Consider the following 18,960-nt stretch of genomic DNA (forward strand, 5'->3'; position numbering starts at 1 on the left):
CATGCCTGCATTGGTGCTTTATTTCTGTTATATCTAATTAATATATACATTAAATAAGAATTGTTGCAGTAAACCAGGTCAAATTTTCAGAATACGCCACTGGTATATAGAAAAGTTATCCTTGATATCTTGTTTCAAAAATCACCTAACAATACTGTTGAAATTTGCTTTTCATTACAGGTGTAGCAAATGCAGCCTCATTTAAAAGTGACCCTATCGTATCAAATGAGTCTAACTACACACTTGTGTGGGAAGTGGAGAGTTATACTCCTCTTGTAGAATATCAACTGCTTTTTAGGAGGCACCAGGTGAGTTATTAATGGCTTTTAATGAATCTGAAACATTCCTCATGGCACATGAAAGGTTTAATGGCTAGTTGACACGTACAAAGTATATACTGAAAGTAATGAGTCAAGTTATATTACTAAAAGTCAGAAATCACTATCTTTATTCTACCTATGGTAAGAAATAATTAGGACTTCGTTGTTAAATTTCCACATAACATCCAGATCGGTCAAAACATTAATGGCAGCTGGAAAATGCCACTCTTGTAGAAATCTGTTTCGGCATGATGTAACCACTGGAGAACTTCATTCTTCACCTCATCATTATCAAACTTGTTACCCTAAGTGCTGTTCTTCAATGGAGAAAAGAAGTGAAAATCGAACAGGGCTAGGTCTGGGTTGTAGGGAGGGTGAGGCATTTGCTTCCAGCTTCTCTTTCAAATTTCTTGTACTGTACACCCAGCTGTATGGTGATAGGCGTTGTCATGTTACAAAATGACATTGTTCTTGTGTGGGCACTTGTCACGAAATGCTTCTCGTAGTTTCTTCAAAGTCTGCATGTAATGTGTAATTTCTCGTACAATTATTTTCCTGTCACTTTGGATAAGCTCATCAATCTGGTCCGTGTTGTTGTGCATAGAAGCTGTTTTCGGTCTGCACTATGAGGCTTATCAACAATGTCAATACGCTGACAAAACGAACTGTCTGTGGATGCCATTTTTCTCCTACCAACAGCACTAACAGCAAAAGCATGCATTTGCCAGCATCTGGTTCAGTGGGCAACAGATGGCTGTATCTGCTATATGTGTGGTTTCAACTGAAATGGTCAAGGCCTGATTGATTGATTTGCTTTATTTTTCTTCACTTTTTGTGCCACTTTTGGCTAATTTGCAAAGATAGCAATGAGTGATGATTCGATGATGGACATGACTTTCAGTATGTACCTTGTATTGCTTTTCTAAGATTTGGAAAATTGTTTACACCATGAACTTCAGCTCAAAAGTTCATAAAGAATCTACAAAATGATCTAATTTGATCTTTGATTGATCTAAAAATGCAAGTAAATAAATATATATATTCAGAAATTATTTATGACGTTAAAACTTCTTAGACCACGTGCCGGCAACACTCTTGCTAAAACACACACAAAACAAATTAACAGCACAATACGAGACACTTTAATAGTTTGCCCGAACTTTTGACAAGCGTCATTGAAATCTCTACCACATCATCTTTGCTCTCTCTCGACCAGCCCTGATGATGACTCCAAGATAGAGTTGTGTTGTTTATTTGTTTTGTGTGTTTTTTAACAAGAAAATACACATATTTACTTGTATTTTTAGACCAAAGATTAAACTAGATCATTTTGAGATTTTTGTTGAACAGGGATATATACATACATGTATGATTTACTATTGACCATTATACAGGGTTGAATGTATGAATTTTATAGTACAAAATTCCCAAACTTATAGGCAATAATTCCACATATTTCAAGAATACTTTTCTGAGGAACCAATTTGCTTCTCAATTTTTACCCTAATTTCTGTTTCCCTAATGGAAAGATATATTTTCTTGATGCAAATTTGGTGATGTTCATAATGTAGAATTATGATTAGTTTTTTTTATATAGGCTAACTGCTAATGGACATTAGACTAAATTGTAGGAAATGTTCCGGACAGTGGAGTGCCTAGGACTTTTAAAAGAGGGCGGTTACATATACGTTTTTTAGTAGTCAGCTCTCATTGGGCAAACTTTTCCTGCCTTCGACATTCTTTTTTTTTTTTAGAAATGCCAGTGCCAAAGGAGGGAGGGTGGTTATGACACCCAGCAACCCTTCGCCCCTTGGGCATGCCACTGGTTCCAGAAGAGGGCATCTGATAATCCTTGTCAGATTCTTATAGTTGTTCAAGATGCCCAGAAATGATTGTTTGTCTTGGCTACATACAAACTCTTTGTAAACGACTTCCTACTTACAGTTGGATTTCCATAATTCAAACAAAATTGAATTTTGCACAGAAATATTGACAATACAGTTTATTTTGCATCTTGAGATTGATTTCTTTATTTTATGTATTAATTAAATCAATGTAATTTATTGTACAGTGTGTCCGTAAAATAATGGTGGGGTTTTAAACAGTCATAGTTTTGGAACAAAGCATGGTAGAAAGATGAACAATACATCAAAGCAAAGAGAAACTCTCCAAGTTTATGTATGCAAAAGCTTACGTGCTGACACCTACATGCGCATTGCGTTTCAAGGTATTGGACAGAGTTATTGGCCCTTTCTTTTTTGTTGAACAAACAATAACGGAAACCACCTTCTTGGATATGTTACAAGGGTATGCAGTGCCCCAAATACCGCAGAATTCCATTTTCCAGTTAGATGGTGCTCCTCCACATTTTTTCACAATCGTGTGGGATTTTCTTAACAAAACATTTCCTCAGCGATGGGTCGGACGAGGGTGGATTGCCTGGCCCCCACAGTCTCCAGACCTTACACCCATGGATTTCTATTTGTGGAGTTATGTCAAAACACAAGTGTTTTCCTGTCAAGTTCAAAATCTGGACTATTTGAAAGCAAGGATCACTGAAGCTGTTTTGTCTATCACGCCGGATTGTTCTCTGCCGTGAATGGGAAGAGACTGAATATCATCTTGACGTCTGCAGGGCAACTAAAGGTTCATACATCAAAGTCTACTGAACAGATAAGAAACTTGGAGACTTTCTCTTTGCTTTCACATATCGTTCATCTTTCTACCATGCTTTGTTCCAAAACTATGACTGTTTAAAACCCCACCATTTTTTTACGGACACACTGTATATAAAACATGACTTTTCAAGTAAGAAAATATAAAATAGTTCTAATTTTATCTGTTATGAAGCACAACTCTGACCAGAATGATATAGGAAACTGGACACAGCTCATCATTCCAGCAGATCCTGGGGATATAACTTCTATACATTCCAAATCATATACTCTTAATGGCCTCAATGGTTCTACTGTATATGAAGTTGTGCTACTTTCCAGAAACAAGTATGGATGGAGCAAACACTCTGATATATTCAAGTTTGCTACAGAAGGAGCAGGTATGTTCAGTTATGAATTATTATTATTATCATATATCTATTGAAAGCCTTTGAAGTCTAAGTATTGTCAAACCATCGTATCTCTCCATCCTAGAGGATTTTGCCATTTTCCTTATTTTATTGCCATATCACTAACAGTCTTAACCAGGGGTAAACAAAATTGAAATAATTCAGGCACCAGGCCCTCTTTCTCAGGAGAGAGCAGTTTATTCTTTCAAATGGCTAAGAAAGTCATGAATCCAACTAAGACAAAGCTACAGATTTTGAAATGTGACCTTGAAACATTAATAAAATACTTGATTAAAAGTAATTCTTGCACTGGAGTGGCCTTCGTAAAGGGATATGCAGGTAACAGCATAAATAACTATGCAATACATTATATTAATATATGACTGAATCTACCATATTGCTGCAGATTTTAAAATTCAATTACCAACAGTGCAAAAATTTATAATGGCATGTTTATTATTCTGATTTAACGATACACTTGATACAGAAAAATCTCAAACATGAAAAAACATGTACTTCACTTGATGTTTAAGGAAAAAGTAATGGAAATTTCCATAAGTGAACTTGAATTATAGAAAAAAAATGTTAGAACTGGATTTGAAAATTCAGTGGCCAGGTGAAAATTTTCTGGTGCCATAGCGACTGGGTGCCTTGTATTTTTCTACCCCTGGTCTTAATCTTTTAAATGAACTACATCATTTTATTATCTGCAATTCCATCCATTCAGTTACATAAGTACATATCAATATTCACTGTATGAATTGTTTTTCAACTTTTTCAAGAAACATTTGTTTGTAAATTTTATATTTTTATATTGCGTATCCATGGTATAAAGTAGAACAGAATACCACAGAGAGTTTGCGAAATCAAATTAAATATTAGCAGTTAAATCAAAATAATGATACATGAATATTTTATAAATTTATTGTAAAAAAATGTGTGTATAGTATTTCTTCTCAATGTTCAAGAACATTTTGAGCATGAGCTATTCATCACTGTATTCTCCAGCCAGATAGCATTGGCTGGTGCATAACTTGAAGAGATATTTTTTCTATTACTGAAACTGATAGTTTAAGGATAACATTTTACCTGGAAGACATTTCCCTTATGGTAATTTTCAGCATCCATCTTGATAAATGATGCATATTTTGATCAATTAAGTTTTAAATAAGTGTCTCATTAAATTGCTATACATAACTTGCACTACTATAATGTGGCCCTGAAGCCTTTGAAATATAGCTTGTGTTCAGGAGAGGCAAGGACGGAAGGGACTAAGGGGGAAAGACACAAAATATGTGACTATAATAGACCACATTAGTGTGACATCATGCTGCAAGATTGAGTCCAAACAAAGTAGTCACTTGATTTTAGCCTATTCAAAAGCATTTAATTTCCCTTCGGAAGGGGTAGCTTTATGAATTGTGACAGCAGTTATGAAACAAAATTGGAATGTGTATAGTACATCAATGTAAAGATGAGATTTCAGAGAATATGTCGATATAATACACGTACCTTACAGAGTAGAATAAATTAGTTAGGAAATCGAATAAAGCAAACGCTCCTACTGGTTTCCAATCTGAAACAGCAACCAATAGGTGACAGCACTGCAGTCACGTGAGCATGCTCAACTCTCACAATTCATATCTGCAGCATCACTGAAGGTGAGCTCTGTGTGGCTTGGTTGAGCTTCGGCGCTGTGTTCGAAAACGGAATAGCTGGATCTTCTTTAAAAATGTATGATTTACTTACTCCAGTTATTCTTTACCTTATGCTCTGTAAGGTATTTACAATATATCGACGTATTCTCCCAGTGATTTATCCACACATCCCTAACAGCCCCCAAATTTTGAGAAACACCCCCAAGTAGAAAAATTAAACATCACCCCTGTAGGGGGTGTAAATATGGGTTTCAATATCGACAATAGAATGGCAATATTTCAACATGAACAGAATGGAATAGCTTGTAGCTCTACAAGGATCGTAGTCCAATGGTCCTTTCGATCAACTAAAACCAAAGTGGCTCATAGAAGGTGGGTGGAATGTGCTGCATGGTCATTTCCTGGAAACGCCAGCCACTTGACAAGGCTTCGGTCGTCTGTAGGGAAGCGACACTACCATCTGGTAAATGTCAAACTGACCTCTCACCCTCTTGCTCTCCTTCCAGGAAGCACATACCATACACAGTGTTGACAATTCAGTGTTGAATACCTAAATAAATCTTCCATAAATGTACTACATAATTTGTAAATTCAACCCCTAATTCAGTGAAATTTACATTTTGTTGCATATTCCATTTGATTCTTTCATGTGAAAAGTGTACTATAAAAATGAGGAAAGAAATTTAAAAATACAGGTTTGACTCCTTGTAGTGAATTGTGATCTTATGGTTAGCACAGTGGCGGATTAAAGACGGTCTTTCAGAGGGGGCAGGCAGCCATTACGGTGCCCCCCTCTCTCGAACTTTCCGCAAAACTACAGTCCTACCATATGTTATAAAATCACTGTCGTAACTAAAATGTTGGAGACCAAGCCATGTGTAATTTTTTTAAAAGACATAAAATGCATGATAAGTGTATTCCGAATATAATTATTTTTTTTTACATGTAACATACCGTGCATCCAATTCCTTGCGAGGCCGAGAGATCGGGAGAAATATTGAGGGTGGCACTAGTGGAGATGCCAACATTTTTGACCAGTAACTCCCTAACTACGGCTCGGAACTTGGTAAGAGTAAGGAAAGGAGGCATTGCGAGCGAAGCAAGCAAGAAAATGTTACAAAATGTACTTTTATTTGCATAAAATTTGAAATCGAAAGGGACAATTGTCCCCCTGAAGGTGCCCTGTCCGTCAATATTTACCCCCCTAGAATTGATTTTTTTTTTTTCAAGATTGGCGGACAATGCCTCCCTGCCCCACCAGTCGCGCCACTGATATAACATGGAGCGACGTAAAATATAAAATATACACGCAACATGTGTAACCTAAATTGCATAAATGTTCTCTCAAAAGTGCACTCTCCCTTTCTTCCAAACAATTGTTCATGCATTTTAGACAAAATCAATAAAGATAAGTCTTACTTCTCTCTCTGGTAAATTACAATGCATTACAGAAAAAGAAAATACATTGTGAGCGAAGTGAGGAAGAAAATTTTTAGATCCATTTTCTTGCAAACTGAAAACAATATTGATTTAATAGGGCACAAATAATTCCAAGGGGCGCCCACCATGGCATTCTCTCTTTTACAACTTTTTTCATTTAATAGATTGTTCGGCACCCAGGGCTGACTCCCGCCACCCCCCTAGCTACAATTCTTAACTTGATGAGACTAAGAAAAGTAGGTAATGCGAACGAAGTGAGCAAGAAAATTTTACAGAATGTGCCCAAGGTTCCCTTGGCCGTCAATGTTTGCCCTCCTAGAATTGATTTCTATCCAAGGTTGGGTGGGTGGGGGCAATGCCCTGTGCCTCTCCTGTGGTTACGCCACTGTGTAGCACACCAATCATTCGAAGTTGTTTAACTTCAATAAAATAAAGACTGTAATGGATTTCTCAAAAATCAAAATACATTGATATTTGATTCCAATAGATGTGACTGTCGGAAACAGTGGAACAGTTTAACCTATGTCTTGCCCCAAACAGGCAAGAAGAGCACTGCTGTGACACCTTCCATGGGTGCTAATTCTTAGCTCTTGGGTATCTCGTAAAATGCCACAATGTTTGATACATTTCATTCCAACTTTGTGAATTTATCAATACATTTAAAAAAGAAACCTCTTGTGAGAGGCGCAGGAGAAGAATGATAGCCCCCTCAAGCCTTTAATTCGCCCTTGCAGCAAGCTACTAAGATTGATAGTTGTAGTTCGCCTATTTCTTTTCCTTGTCACCCTAGTATCGCTGGGGTATATGTCCGTTCTTCTCTCTCCCTGGCTAAGTGACTGTGCATGAAAATATGAGTGAAGAGGCAAAGGTGGCAGGAATATTTTCTAGATCCTCTGTGAAGGGGAGGTCACCTTACGACTCCTTGACCCACCCTAATACCTTCACCTTCTTAAGTTCATTTTGTGCTTATCTTTCATCGCCCCTCCCCCTTCCTTCATCATCCTTTCCTTTATTCGCCCCATCTTCGCCTCCTATCTGTTGTCTCCCTCTAATCTTTCATCAGCTGCAATGATTCATTGCACCCATCCTTCTTAATTCTTATCTTTGTTCGCCCTCTGTCTCTCGTTGCCTCTTTATCATTCGTCGCCCCTATCTTTCGTCATTCTTATCTTTGTTCGCCCCCCTGTCTCTCATCGCCCCCTTATCATTCGTCGCCCCTATCTTTCGTCATTCTTATCTTTGTTCGCCCCCCTGTCTCTCATCGTCCCCTTATCATTCGTCGCCTCTATTTTAGTCACCCATTGCACTCGCTGTTAAGCTTCCTGCTCCCCATAATGATAGTTCTTCGTAAAATACCACAATATTTACCTTATTGAAGAAATAGAATGAGATCCTTAAGGGTCTGTCGCTCCTCCGTCCTGCTTTTTCCAGTCTTGTATGTTTCTTAATAACACTATGTGTGATATATTTAATTCCAACTGTGTAAATTATTCATCAACATGTGAAAAAAAAAAAGTACCTTGGTGGAAGTCGCCCACAATGCCCCCCCCCCCCTTTAATCTGCCCATCGGTTAGCAACACTATTTTCTGTAACTTGTGCGAGGTGAATGATTTTGGAGTGGTAGGGAAGAGAAATTGGCTGAGAAAGGGATTTTGAAAGAGAAAATGAAACCAGTTAGAAAAAAAACAAAATTGGTAAGTGTAATATATAGCTATAGGTATATTTTTTTTCAATGAATATCCATAAAGAACCAATATAAAATTTACTGGCTAAGTATTCCATATAAAACGGCAAATATTTCATGAAGAACCTAAGTGATTCATTCAAGTCCATAATTGATGGATGTGAACATTTTTGTGATTCTAAGAGTTCTTATCTTTGTAAAAGAAATTATGTATTAGAAAGAAAGTTGTATAAGGGGTGGGGTGGGCTGGGGCCAAGCAGAGTGGTTGCCGATGCACCAAGCCCAAATGGGGTGCCGAACATATAAAAATAGAAAAATGTTAACGTTGTGTTGCCCTGTGGAAGTACTGGCATCCTAATTTCTGCCATGATAATGAACGTTGATTAAATTAAATGGGTGAAGAGTGGTTGCAAATAAACACTCATGCAAAGGCCAGGGCTCGAGCCCGGATCCTTCAGTAATGAGATCGTGAGATGGGGAAGTTATGGAAATCAAGCAATGCAAAATTTTTGAGAAAACGTTAATCATATATAAAGATGGTGTTTCAAAAATTCAATTGAAAATTACTACTCAGGAAAAATGCAGTTTGCTTTACCGATACACACGTATCCGAATGGTTAGAGCCTTCCTCACATGTTTGTTGTCCGCCGACCTCCATGGGGGAGTGGAAGTGGTCCCCATTCTGTACCCGATGGAGGCATATAGTGGTTCGGATCCCACATTAAACTATAGGTCTAGTCCCGATTAGCCTTTCTGTGTATATAGTGGACTTAAAACGTCAAATCAACCATCAAATCAACCAACCGTGGGGGAGTGGTTACCACAGCATGCTACAACACCAGGAGTTCCTGGTTCGAACCCCTACCTGGACATGGGTGTTCTTTGTGTTTGTCCCTTCATTAATTTTGTCGTATCATCTTCGCGATTAACCAAATGTATAAAAAAGCGAATCAAATCAAATCATTCATTGATTGATTGTTTGATTTGGTTTATTTTACTTTGCTTTCCGCCATATTTGGCTAATCGCAAAGACGATATGATAAAATTGATGAAGGGCAAGGGACACACAAAGATCGCCCATTGCCAAGTCGAGATTCAAAGCCGGCATCTCTGGCTCAGTAGTCAAATCTGTAAGCCTTGTTTTGTTGTGTGCGATTTCTTATGTATACATGCACAAGACATACAAAATACGTAGGTTCAAATTAAACAATATAACTTTAATACATGGAAGCCATTCACGTACATCTTACACACTGTTACTATCACAACCAATCAATAACATGCTATAGAATACAAATTCTTCTTCTTCATCTTATCATGCGTCTATCATCTCCTCCTGGAGTCTCTTTTTTTGTTTTAAGTGCTGGTCTCACCGTATCTATCTGGATGTCTCCTAAGTCTATTCGATCTTCTGATCGGTGTGTGCCCAGCATCTGTATATGGTTGGTTTTGGTTCTCTCTTCCCTCTGCATCCTCTGGCTGTCCTTCTGGTATCGATTCAAGGTTTGGATCAGGTAGATCTGTTGATGAGGGGTTTGGTTCACACTCACGTTTTCATAGCCACCTGACGTGTACCGTTCGTGTCGATCCGTTGAACAACTGCACTTTATATATCAGGCTGTTGCCAACTCTAGACAATATCATTCCTGGTACATGCTTCGGAGAATTTACCTTCGGGGTCTGCACCCAGACTGGATCATTCAGAAGATATGCAAGATAAGTTTTGTCAAGTCTCTTCCTCTCTTCTCGGCCCCGCCGTGATCCAAGAAATGGTGGGCGATCCACTCGCCTTTCCCGTTCAGTCATATATTTTTGTCTCTTGTATCGCAGTTGGTCACTTTCCCTTGATTCAACATCCTTATCTCTCATTGCTCTCTCTTCTCTCGCCTTCTGAGCCAACTGCCTCAGATGCTCTTCTTTCTTCTCCTTTCCTTTCTGGTCAAGTTTCTTCTTCAGCTGTGCTCTCAAACCTTCACTTTCCGGTATTTTAGTATTAATATCTGCGTTATCATTTCGTTCGGACCCCGTATTTGTGAACAATGTGTTACATTGTGCTAACAGTTTTCTCCAACCCGGATGAATACTGTCCAGCCATGAACGTCCAATCAACGGATAACGCAGTTCTTCTTCACACAATATAACCGGCAATTTATACAATACATCATTCAATGATAAATCAACCAAGGTTTGACCTTTCAACTTTAACTTATCATTATTCACGCCTCGTAACGTTAGTGAAGTACAATGTGTTCGCCGATGTGGAAACAATTGTTTGAAAGACTTGTTATTAAACAGAGTAACCGTAGATCCAGTATCTACTTCACATTGGACAATTCGCTTATCAATACACAAATCAATTACGCACGGTTCTGCCGACACAAGAACATTAGTGCCATCTATAGCTTGTGCTCTTGGCTTGAAACTAACATTCCTTGCTTTTGAACGAGTGAGTGTTGCATCTTCCACTTGTGAATTGTCTGTGCTTGATGAAATAGTGCAAGTATTATCTTCTGGCGGATGAGAATCACTAACCTCAACGTGCAATAAAGACAAACCATGAAATTCGTTATGTACATTTTGTTCAACAATAGCGTCTAAAGGTTTAATATTAGACGTAGATATTTGATCACTTGTAATTGTCTTAGTCGCAACTCCACCATGATTTTTCCTAAACTTGCATTTTACATGCCAATGACCTTTCTTTTTGCAAAATGAACATATCGAATATTTTGCTGGACAATGTCCAAGATCATGCCTTCTGGAGCATCTATCACATTCTTTAGTGCTTTTATAACTTCTATTCTGAGGATTAACAAAGTTCTTTTTGTGTGCTTGCGAGGACTGGAAACATGGTTTAAATTTCTGTTTCCCAGCAAATGCAACTACATTAGAACTACATTCCTTTTCACGATGTGCGAACATTTGTGTTTCCCGTTCAATTAATTCCATTTGAAGCACAATATCTTGACCTTTTGCTGGAGTCAATGTAGGTTCAGAAAGTAATTTCTTTCTAATGGCGTCAGACCGAATGCCTACAATTATTTGCTCTACAATGGCTTCCTGCAAGTACTGGCCAAAACTACATTTGAGTGCTTGTTGCTTAACACGTACCATAAATCGTGTTGCATCCTCGCCGCTTTCCTGTGTGCACTGTCTGAACTTGAAACGTTCCATATATTTGTTTATTATCTGCCCATAATGTTTAAGCAGATTGTCCTTGAGGGTCGAATACGTTTGCCGTTCGACTGGTTCAGGTGCTAGGATAGTCTTGAGCACTTTGAATGTTTCAGGTCCTATAACTGCAATCAGTATGGGTACCTTCCTGGCTTCATTAACATCATGAGCCAAGCAAGACTGTTCAAACCTCGTTAAATAATCTTCTATTTCTTCCGAATCTGTCCGGAACTCAGAGAATAAATTCAAACCGAACATATTCATAATTGTGGTCAACTAAATATCACAATATCGTAGACACAATCCATATCACACTGATTTAAACTTTGTTCTTGTACAATTATTGTAATCTACGCCGTAGACACAATTTGTATCGCACTGATTTGAATTTGCCCTTGTACAATTATTGTAAACAATACACAAACCGTGTAATCTTGGTTCTTACCGTAGAAATTGATCAAGCCGACACAATTTCTCCTTGCATAAACCAATGCTGGAATGATGATCGTTACGTACTCTTCGTGACGTCTTCATCCATACTTCTTCTTACGAAGAATCACCAAGAATATCCTGTACGACTGCGCCATAGATGTAAGCCTTGTTTTGTTGTGTGCGATTTCTTATGTATACATGCACAAGACATACAAAATACGTAGGTTCAAATTAAACAATATAACTTTAATACATGGAAGCCATTCACGTACATCTTACACACTGTTACTATCACAACCAATCAATAACATGCTATAGAATACAAATTATTCTTCTTCATCTTATCATGCGTCTATCAAAATCAAATCGTTTTTGATTTTCGAAAGTGGGTGGAAGTTATGTGTATAATTTTTTGTAGTCATTCCTAACTTTGCAATTTTTCCTGTATTTGACGTTCTTCTTTTAGGAATAGTGGGCCCTAAAATGGGGAGGGGATTATGACCCGTTGGGCATGCCACTCATTGCTACCCCAAGTGTCAACGTCACCGCACGCTACTGCAGTTGCCTGACAACATATCTCATTTTTTCCTATTTTTCAGGGGAAGCAAAAAAGTATGAGGAATTGAACATAAAAATAAATGTAATTTACAAGAAATTATTATATTAAATTATTATAATTGATGCAAATTAAATCCCAAATTTATATATGACCATAGATGTACCAGAAGGGGCAGAGGCACTTGTCCCCGCACCCTGGAAAAGTAGGGGAGAAAATTATTGTTTGGTTCATTGTGCTCTTTATGTTGGAAAGTAATATAAATGCTATTCAATTTTCAAATAATTGAAAATAAAACATTATCTCAACTTAGAAGAGAGTATTCATTGCCTTCCCTGGGAGAGTTTAGCTCCCTCCCCCCCACAAACACCTGGAAGAAAATTTACCCCCTCCCCTTTCCCCAACATACACACAAACACCTGGAAGAAAATCTGGGATATACCCATGTATGTGAAGGTTCCTACTGTGGCTAAGAGTGTTTAGAGTTCAACCTATGATTACACTGCTGAAGGTTCTGTTCAACTCTCGCATGTTTCGGCAATGAACAAAAAATTCCTTCACCGTCGGGGTCACAATTAACTTTATAAGGTACAAATCGGCATGTTTTGAAGTTCCAGCAACAATAAAATTTGAGAGTTCTTGATTACACAAAATACAATAGCTCATAACCACGGTAAAGAATGCTGCTGCCTAGGTGGATGAGTGTGTTGAACGGGAGAATCTCTCCATCTGGTCACCTTAGACTCCGGATTCGAATTCGGGTATGGACATGAGTGTGCCTTTCTCCATGGCAGAGTGATGATCACAGTGTGCGATGGCACCAGGGATCTTGGGTTCGAATTCTGGTCTAGGGGCACCAAATGTTGCGTTTCACCAACCAAAATATTGCCAAAGCAATATTCTATTTTAATTTGCATGGGAACAAATTAGGGATATTGTGTTTACGGAAGGCGAAATGTGTTTGGGAATGGCGCATTTCTGTAGCAAGTGCATACTAGACAAAAATGTCTCTAGGTTGACAGTCACAACATTTTTCACACCATCATCTGCATATTATTAGCACGTTAAATCGTCTACATTTCAATAAGTGAAAGCTCACATTCCACTTATTTTTCACCTTTTTGCGACAGACCAAGTTCCATTAAGAATATGTGCATAAAGTTGTATTTAAAACTTATTTTTTGTCGTTTTATTTTTTCTTGCTCAAGATGTAGTGCTATATAGCTAACCACGTAACCAGTGCTCAAATTGAGGAGGTGGTATTCCCCCAGCTAACAACATTTTCGCAAAGCATCCTTCCAACTGTCTCATTGTCACCATGTTAAACCACAGGAGCATCGCCACAGTTAATTCCAAGTCATGACCAAACATCCCCCAAGCTAACATAATCCACTTCAAGCGCTGCAGCGAACATACCATGTGTTTATTTGCACATGTTATTTTGTTTTCTTTTAAGGCAAAGAGGCACATGACCCCTTATTCCCCAGAATCTCTCATTCAGTATTTGGAAGATAGACTCTCAACAGCGCCCAGCACATTTTCCAAAGTTTTGCTGAAGTATAAGACTCCAATAGGAAATTCCTTGACCGATATCGTTCAAAAGCGATACCAGGTATCTATCTGCTGTGAATATTACCCATCAAGGAATCTAATTTTAAGGCATTTGCTGTAATTAAAACATCAGTCACTTGCCCTATATACCCTCAACGTTCTTCCCAACTTCTCACTTTATTGTAAAGTCTTCATGGCCATGCTCTAAATATAACAAGAGTTTCCTTTCGTAATTTCAGTTTGTGAATCTTTGTTTAGACAGAGATTTGAAAACACCAAACGAATTTGGAGCTCACTCACAACATAGAACTTTTAGAATTATATATATGCCCACACTCTAGCTAAAAGTTAGAACAGCACGGGGCAGGGGTCATGTAATGAGGTAAAGAGGACACCGAATGAGCAAAAAGAAAAATGATTGTACAGAGTAAACAAAGCAGGATACTGTAAAATGAAAGTATTTATGCTCTGTTTAATTAATAATATGCATTATCAGTTTGCAAAGAAATAGTTCTACAAATTTTCTTGCTCGCAGTACCATCATTTATTTAAGAATCATATTAAATCTGTACTTATTACTACTACTTCAAAATAGTTTGGAGCTCACTCACAACATAGAACTTTTAGAATTATATATATGCCCACACTCTAGCTAAAAGTTAGAACAGCACGGGGCAGGGGTCATGTAATGAGGTAAAGAGGACACCGAATGAGCAAAAAGAAAAATGATTGTACAGAGTAAACAAAGCAGGATACTGTAAAATGAAAGTATTTATGCTCTGTTTAATTAATAATATGCATTATCAGTTTGCAAAGAAATAGTTCTACAAATTTTCTTGCTCGCAGTACCATCATTTATTTAAGAATCATATTAAATCTGTACTTATTACTACTACTTCAAAATAGTTCTTCTATTTAGTGCCATATTATCAACTTGATGTATTCTGTCAAACTTGGACTAGAGGTACTGAATTTCGAACATATTGTACAAAATTACACAATAAAAGAGAGAAATAAATAATTCCAAATGCACATTGGGAACCTTTTGTCAAAGAACGATTTTTTATTAATAAGCCTTCTTTCATACAATTATGAAAAAAATATTGTAGAGGAACGAGAGGCACTTGAGACATGATATGAGGCCCAGAATTTGGTGTAGGTTGCGCCAATGTCTATATTCATGAAGGGAACGGAATGCCTCTGGAACCATATCTGCACAAATTGGATCATGGCTATCATTTTTAAAATGGTCCAAACATGCACTTAATATCCCGAAACTTACACCCCCCAAAAGTTTCCAACAACCCCCACCCCAGGTAAATTCCTGGATAAACCCCTGTATTCTCCGAAATCTCATCTTTAAATGGATGTATGATACATATCCAAATTTTGTTTCATAACTGCTGTCACAATACTTAAAGCTACCCCTTCTGATGGAAAGGAAAACTTCAAAGTTGATCAATGCTTTTGAATAGGAGACACAACATGTCACATTTGTTTGGACTCAAATTGTGCTCAGTAGTCACTAATATGATCCCTAACTGCCTTCAATTTAGATGCATATTTTGATTTGAAAATTTAATAGCTGATCGACACTTATAGTAATGCTTTAGTATTGCATTCGAGTCAAATCGACCAACAAGTTTCAAGATGGCAAATTGAAAACCAATTCCACCATTGCTTCGAATTTCCATATATTTCAGATTTCTTCACTCTTAATTTTGTCTCTTAAGGTTACTCCACTTAAAGTCCTCAAAAATCTCATTTGTGAACAATTTATTCTAGTTTTATCATGTTGACGAAGAGTCAAACATTCCCTACCATATAGAAGAGCCAGTTTTGAAAATATGTTATGGTATCTAATTTGAATTTATTTTCACTCTAGGAAGTTTTTATTGCAATTGACTTTGTTTTATCCTCTGAAACTTTCATGTTATAATTTGTAAGAATTGATTCAAGTTTGAAAACAGATCTTTGTTGATAACTTTCACTTGCTGCCAGCAATATCTAGTCAGCTGCAAATATTACTGTAGTATTGTATTCCATCAATATATATTTCTGAGGGGCTTTAACCCTTCAAGCCGGGAGTTAAATACCCATCAGCCGATGCGAGAGGCGGTAATTTTAAATCACCAAAACAGCAATTTTCGCATAATGTCATAAAATTGAACATATCTTAAAAGCCATTTGCTCAATTACAATGAAATTTTCAGGACTTGTAAACGAAACTTCACACTATACAAAGCTGTATAAATGATGACATTTATACTATAATAACAAAAATAATAATAAAAAAAATACATGTTGCGTTTACAAAGTACTCCTTCTGTCTTGTGTTCTTGTTAGTTTAGAAGTCCAACGTTGTGTGGTACAATTTAAAATATGCTTCGAAACACAGTCCTACTTCACTATCTGAACCCCAATCAACACTTTTGAACTATACGCATAAGCATAAATATTCCCAGAACAAGATATATTTCTTCCACGGTAACTGGTTGCCATTTGCGCATTCATGAACGTGGTTTCAATGTGCAATGTTGAATACAAGTGTCGGCATATAAGTAAGTTTCTCCGACAATGAGTTGTACAACTTGTTTGTCAAAAAACAACAAAAAGGCATCAAGAACATTATTGACTCCTTTTTGTTGGTAACCGCACAATCCACAAAACGCAAGTTTATTTGCTTTGAAAGAGTCGTCAACTTCTTTCCAGTTCCAGGTTACATTCGATGACGTAACAGGTGAGGATGTAATGCCATCTAATTCGCTTTCACTATCATTGACACTATCTACTTCCTGTTCTGCATAGTTTCTGCATAGTTTACTTCACTTTCACTTGTAGATAGAAATGAATAAATTGAACCTTCACTGTAACTTTCCTCTAAAAATGCACCAATTTCGTCCGCTTCGATGACCTTTACCCACTCGTTCGATGCCATTTCTCAGCTGTTTTTTTTACGTAATAAAGTGATGCAATCGCATATAATTTCATGTATTTGGAAGCAAACCAACAGACAGCAGAACATTGCAGTCTACTCTTGAGTTACATGCATTTTCATTCATATGGGAAAACAACAGATGGCAGAATATGCATCATTTCGTCACTACTACACGGGACGTATACGCGTACGTCGAACTGCCTCTAGAAGCACTATTAGGGTCCGTACACGTGTACGTCGAACCGGCTTGAGGGGTTAAAGATTTCCATTCTTGAAAAGTTTCTCTGGACTATGCATTCAGAGCATAAGGAACAAAACCCACAGGAACTTTAGGACATTTACCCTATGGTTTTACATGAAATATTTTAAGAAGAGTGTGCAGTTTGAGGGAGGAGTGGGACTAGTTCAAGGAGTGAAGAGAGCTTTGGAAGAATGAGACTCACATCAACTTTGTTTTCTAAGCACAAGCACCTCTGCACAAAATGTCATAAGCCTCTATAAAGCCGATCCCCAGGGAAATGTGGTAGTAATCAAGATCATAATCATCTTTATTTATCCATGAAGATTTGATTTGAAGTCATCGGGAAGCCTGGTCTTTATTTATCCACTGACCTATGATTATATGGGTATGATAGAAATAGTCCTTAAACATCTTTCAACTGGGAGCAAGCCTAACAACAGTCGGATTTTAAAACTGAAATCCATATTATTCAAATCAAATATGTATAACAAACGTGATATCCTGTCTGTCGACATTGTGATTGCCCAGGGTGCGTGGCGCTCAGTTCCGCTGTAGCCTGTGGATGAAGTGAACCATACATCTATGCTCCGTCGAAAAAATGTTAAGTGTGAATGTGGAACAGCGTATTAATGTGAAGTTTCTTATGAGACTCAGAAAATCCGCCACAGAAACTATTGGTTTGTTAAAGGAAGTGTACGGAGAGGAATGTTTATCATGCACACAAGTGTTTGAGTCATTTCAAAGGTTTAAGGAGGGACGAGAAGTGATCGCAGATGACTCGCGTCCTGGACAGCCTTACACATCAAAAACAGAATCAAACATTGTAAATGTTGGTGACTTGATTCAAAAAGATGGTCGCTTGAGTATTTGAGCTATTGCTGAATTCACAAAAATTGACAAAGAAAGTGTTCATCAGATTTTAGACAAACATTTCAACATGAACAAAATGTGTTCGAAAATGGTGCCATGACACCTCACAGTGGAACAAAAGGACACTCGAGTGAACATTTGTGGTGACATTTTAACAAACATTGAAACAGACCCTACATTCTTAGAGAGAGTGATAACCTGTGACAAATCGTGTTTTTTTACCTACAATCCTGAAACCAAGAGCCAATCAATGCATTGAAAGAGCCCGAGTTTGCCACGACAAAAGAAAGCTCGAATGAGCAAATCAAAATTCAAAGCAATGATGATTGTTTCTTTCGACATCCGTTGGATTGTCTACATTAATTGGGTACCCGAAGGTTAAACTGTCAACCAACATTATTATATTATGGTGCTGATGACCCTTCGTGAGCGAATAAGAAGACTATGACCTGATTTGTGGAAAAGCAAGTCATGGATTCTTCATCAGGACAATGCTCCTGCCCACAGGGCATTGTCAGTCAAGGCTTTTTTGGCCAAGCATGGGATCCCAGTGTTAGAAGATCTACCCTATTCACTGGATCTCGCTCCGTGCAACTTTTTTTATTATTCCCAAAGGTTAAATCAGCACTGAAAGGAACCAGATTTACGACCATAGAACCTGTGAAAACAAAAGCGACTGAAGTCAGGAACATGATTTCAGAGAATGCTTTCCAGTACTGCTTCCAGCAATGGAAGATTCATATAGAGTGGTGTATTGATAGTGCAGGCGAGTACTTTGAAGGGGATAATGTTTGTATTGTACAAAATAATGAATAAAAGATTTTGTAGCAACAGTCTGGTTTTTTTTCTAGCCACACCTCATATTGTATGACAATGTTTAGGTGACATGTTCTTTTTGGTACCAATTCTCCCATTCAACCAGAGACTATATGGATCAGAGGAACATAACTTCAAAAATGTAGTTTTCAGTTTTGTTTACAAAATCTCCTCTGGAGTCGGATCGACATATCTCTACTTCTAATCCTTAAGCC

General features: G+C 37.6%; 1 protein-coding gene across 3 annotated transcripts in view; it reads left to right on the forward strand.

Annotated features, from left to right (window-relative positions):
- Positions 1–18,960, forward strand: part of LOC145978605 (limbic system-associated membrane protein-like) — a 97,023-nt gene that overhangs the window by 70,366 nt on the left and 7,697 nt on the right. For all 3 annotated transcript variants that reach the window (XM_083111325.1, XM_083111326.1, XM_083111327.1), the window contains exons 8-9: positions 181–308; positions 3,171–3,375. In XM_083111325.1, the coding sequence (XP_082967451.1) occupies positions 181–308; positions 3,171–3,375 (333 nt within the window). The remainder of the gene's footprint in view (positions 1–180; positions 309–3,170; positions 3,376–18,960) is intronic.

Source organism: Lepisma saccharinum, chromosome 25 (assembly GCF_977018435.1).
Source record: "Lepisma saccharinum chromosome 25, izLepSacc3.1, whole genome shotgun sequence".
NCBI classification, from domain to species: Eukaryota; Metazoa; Arthropoda; class Insecta; order Zygentoma; family Lepismatidae; genus Lepisma; species Lepisma saccharinum.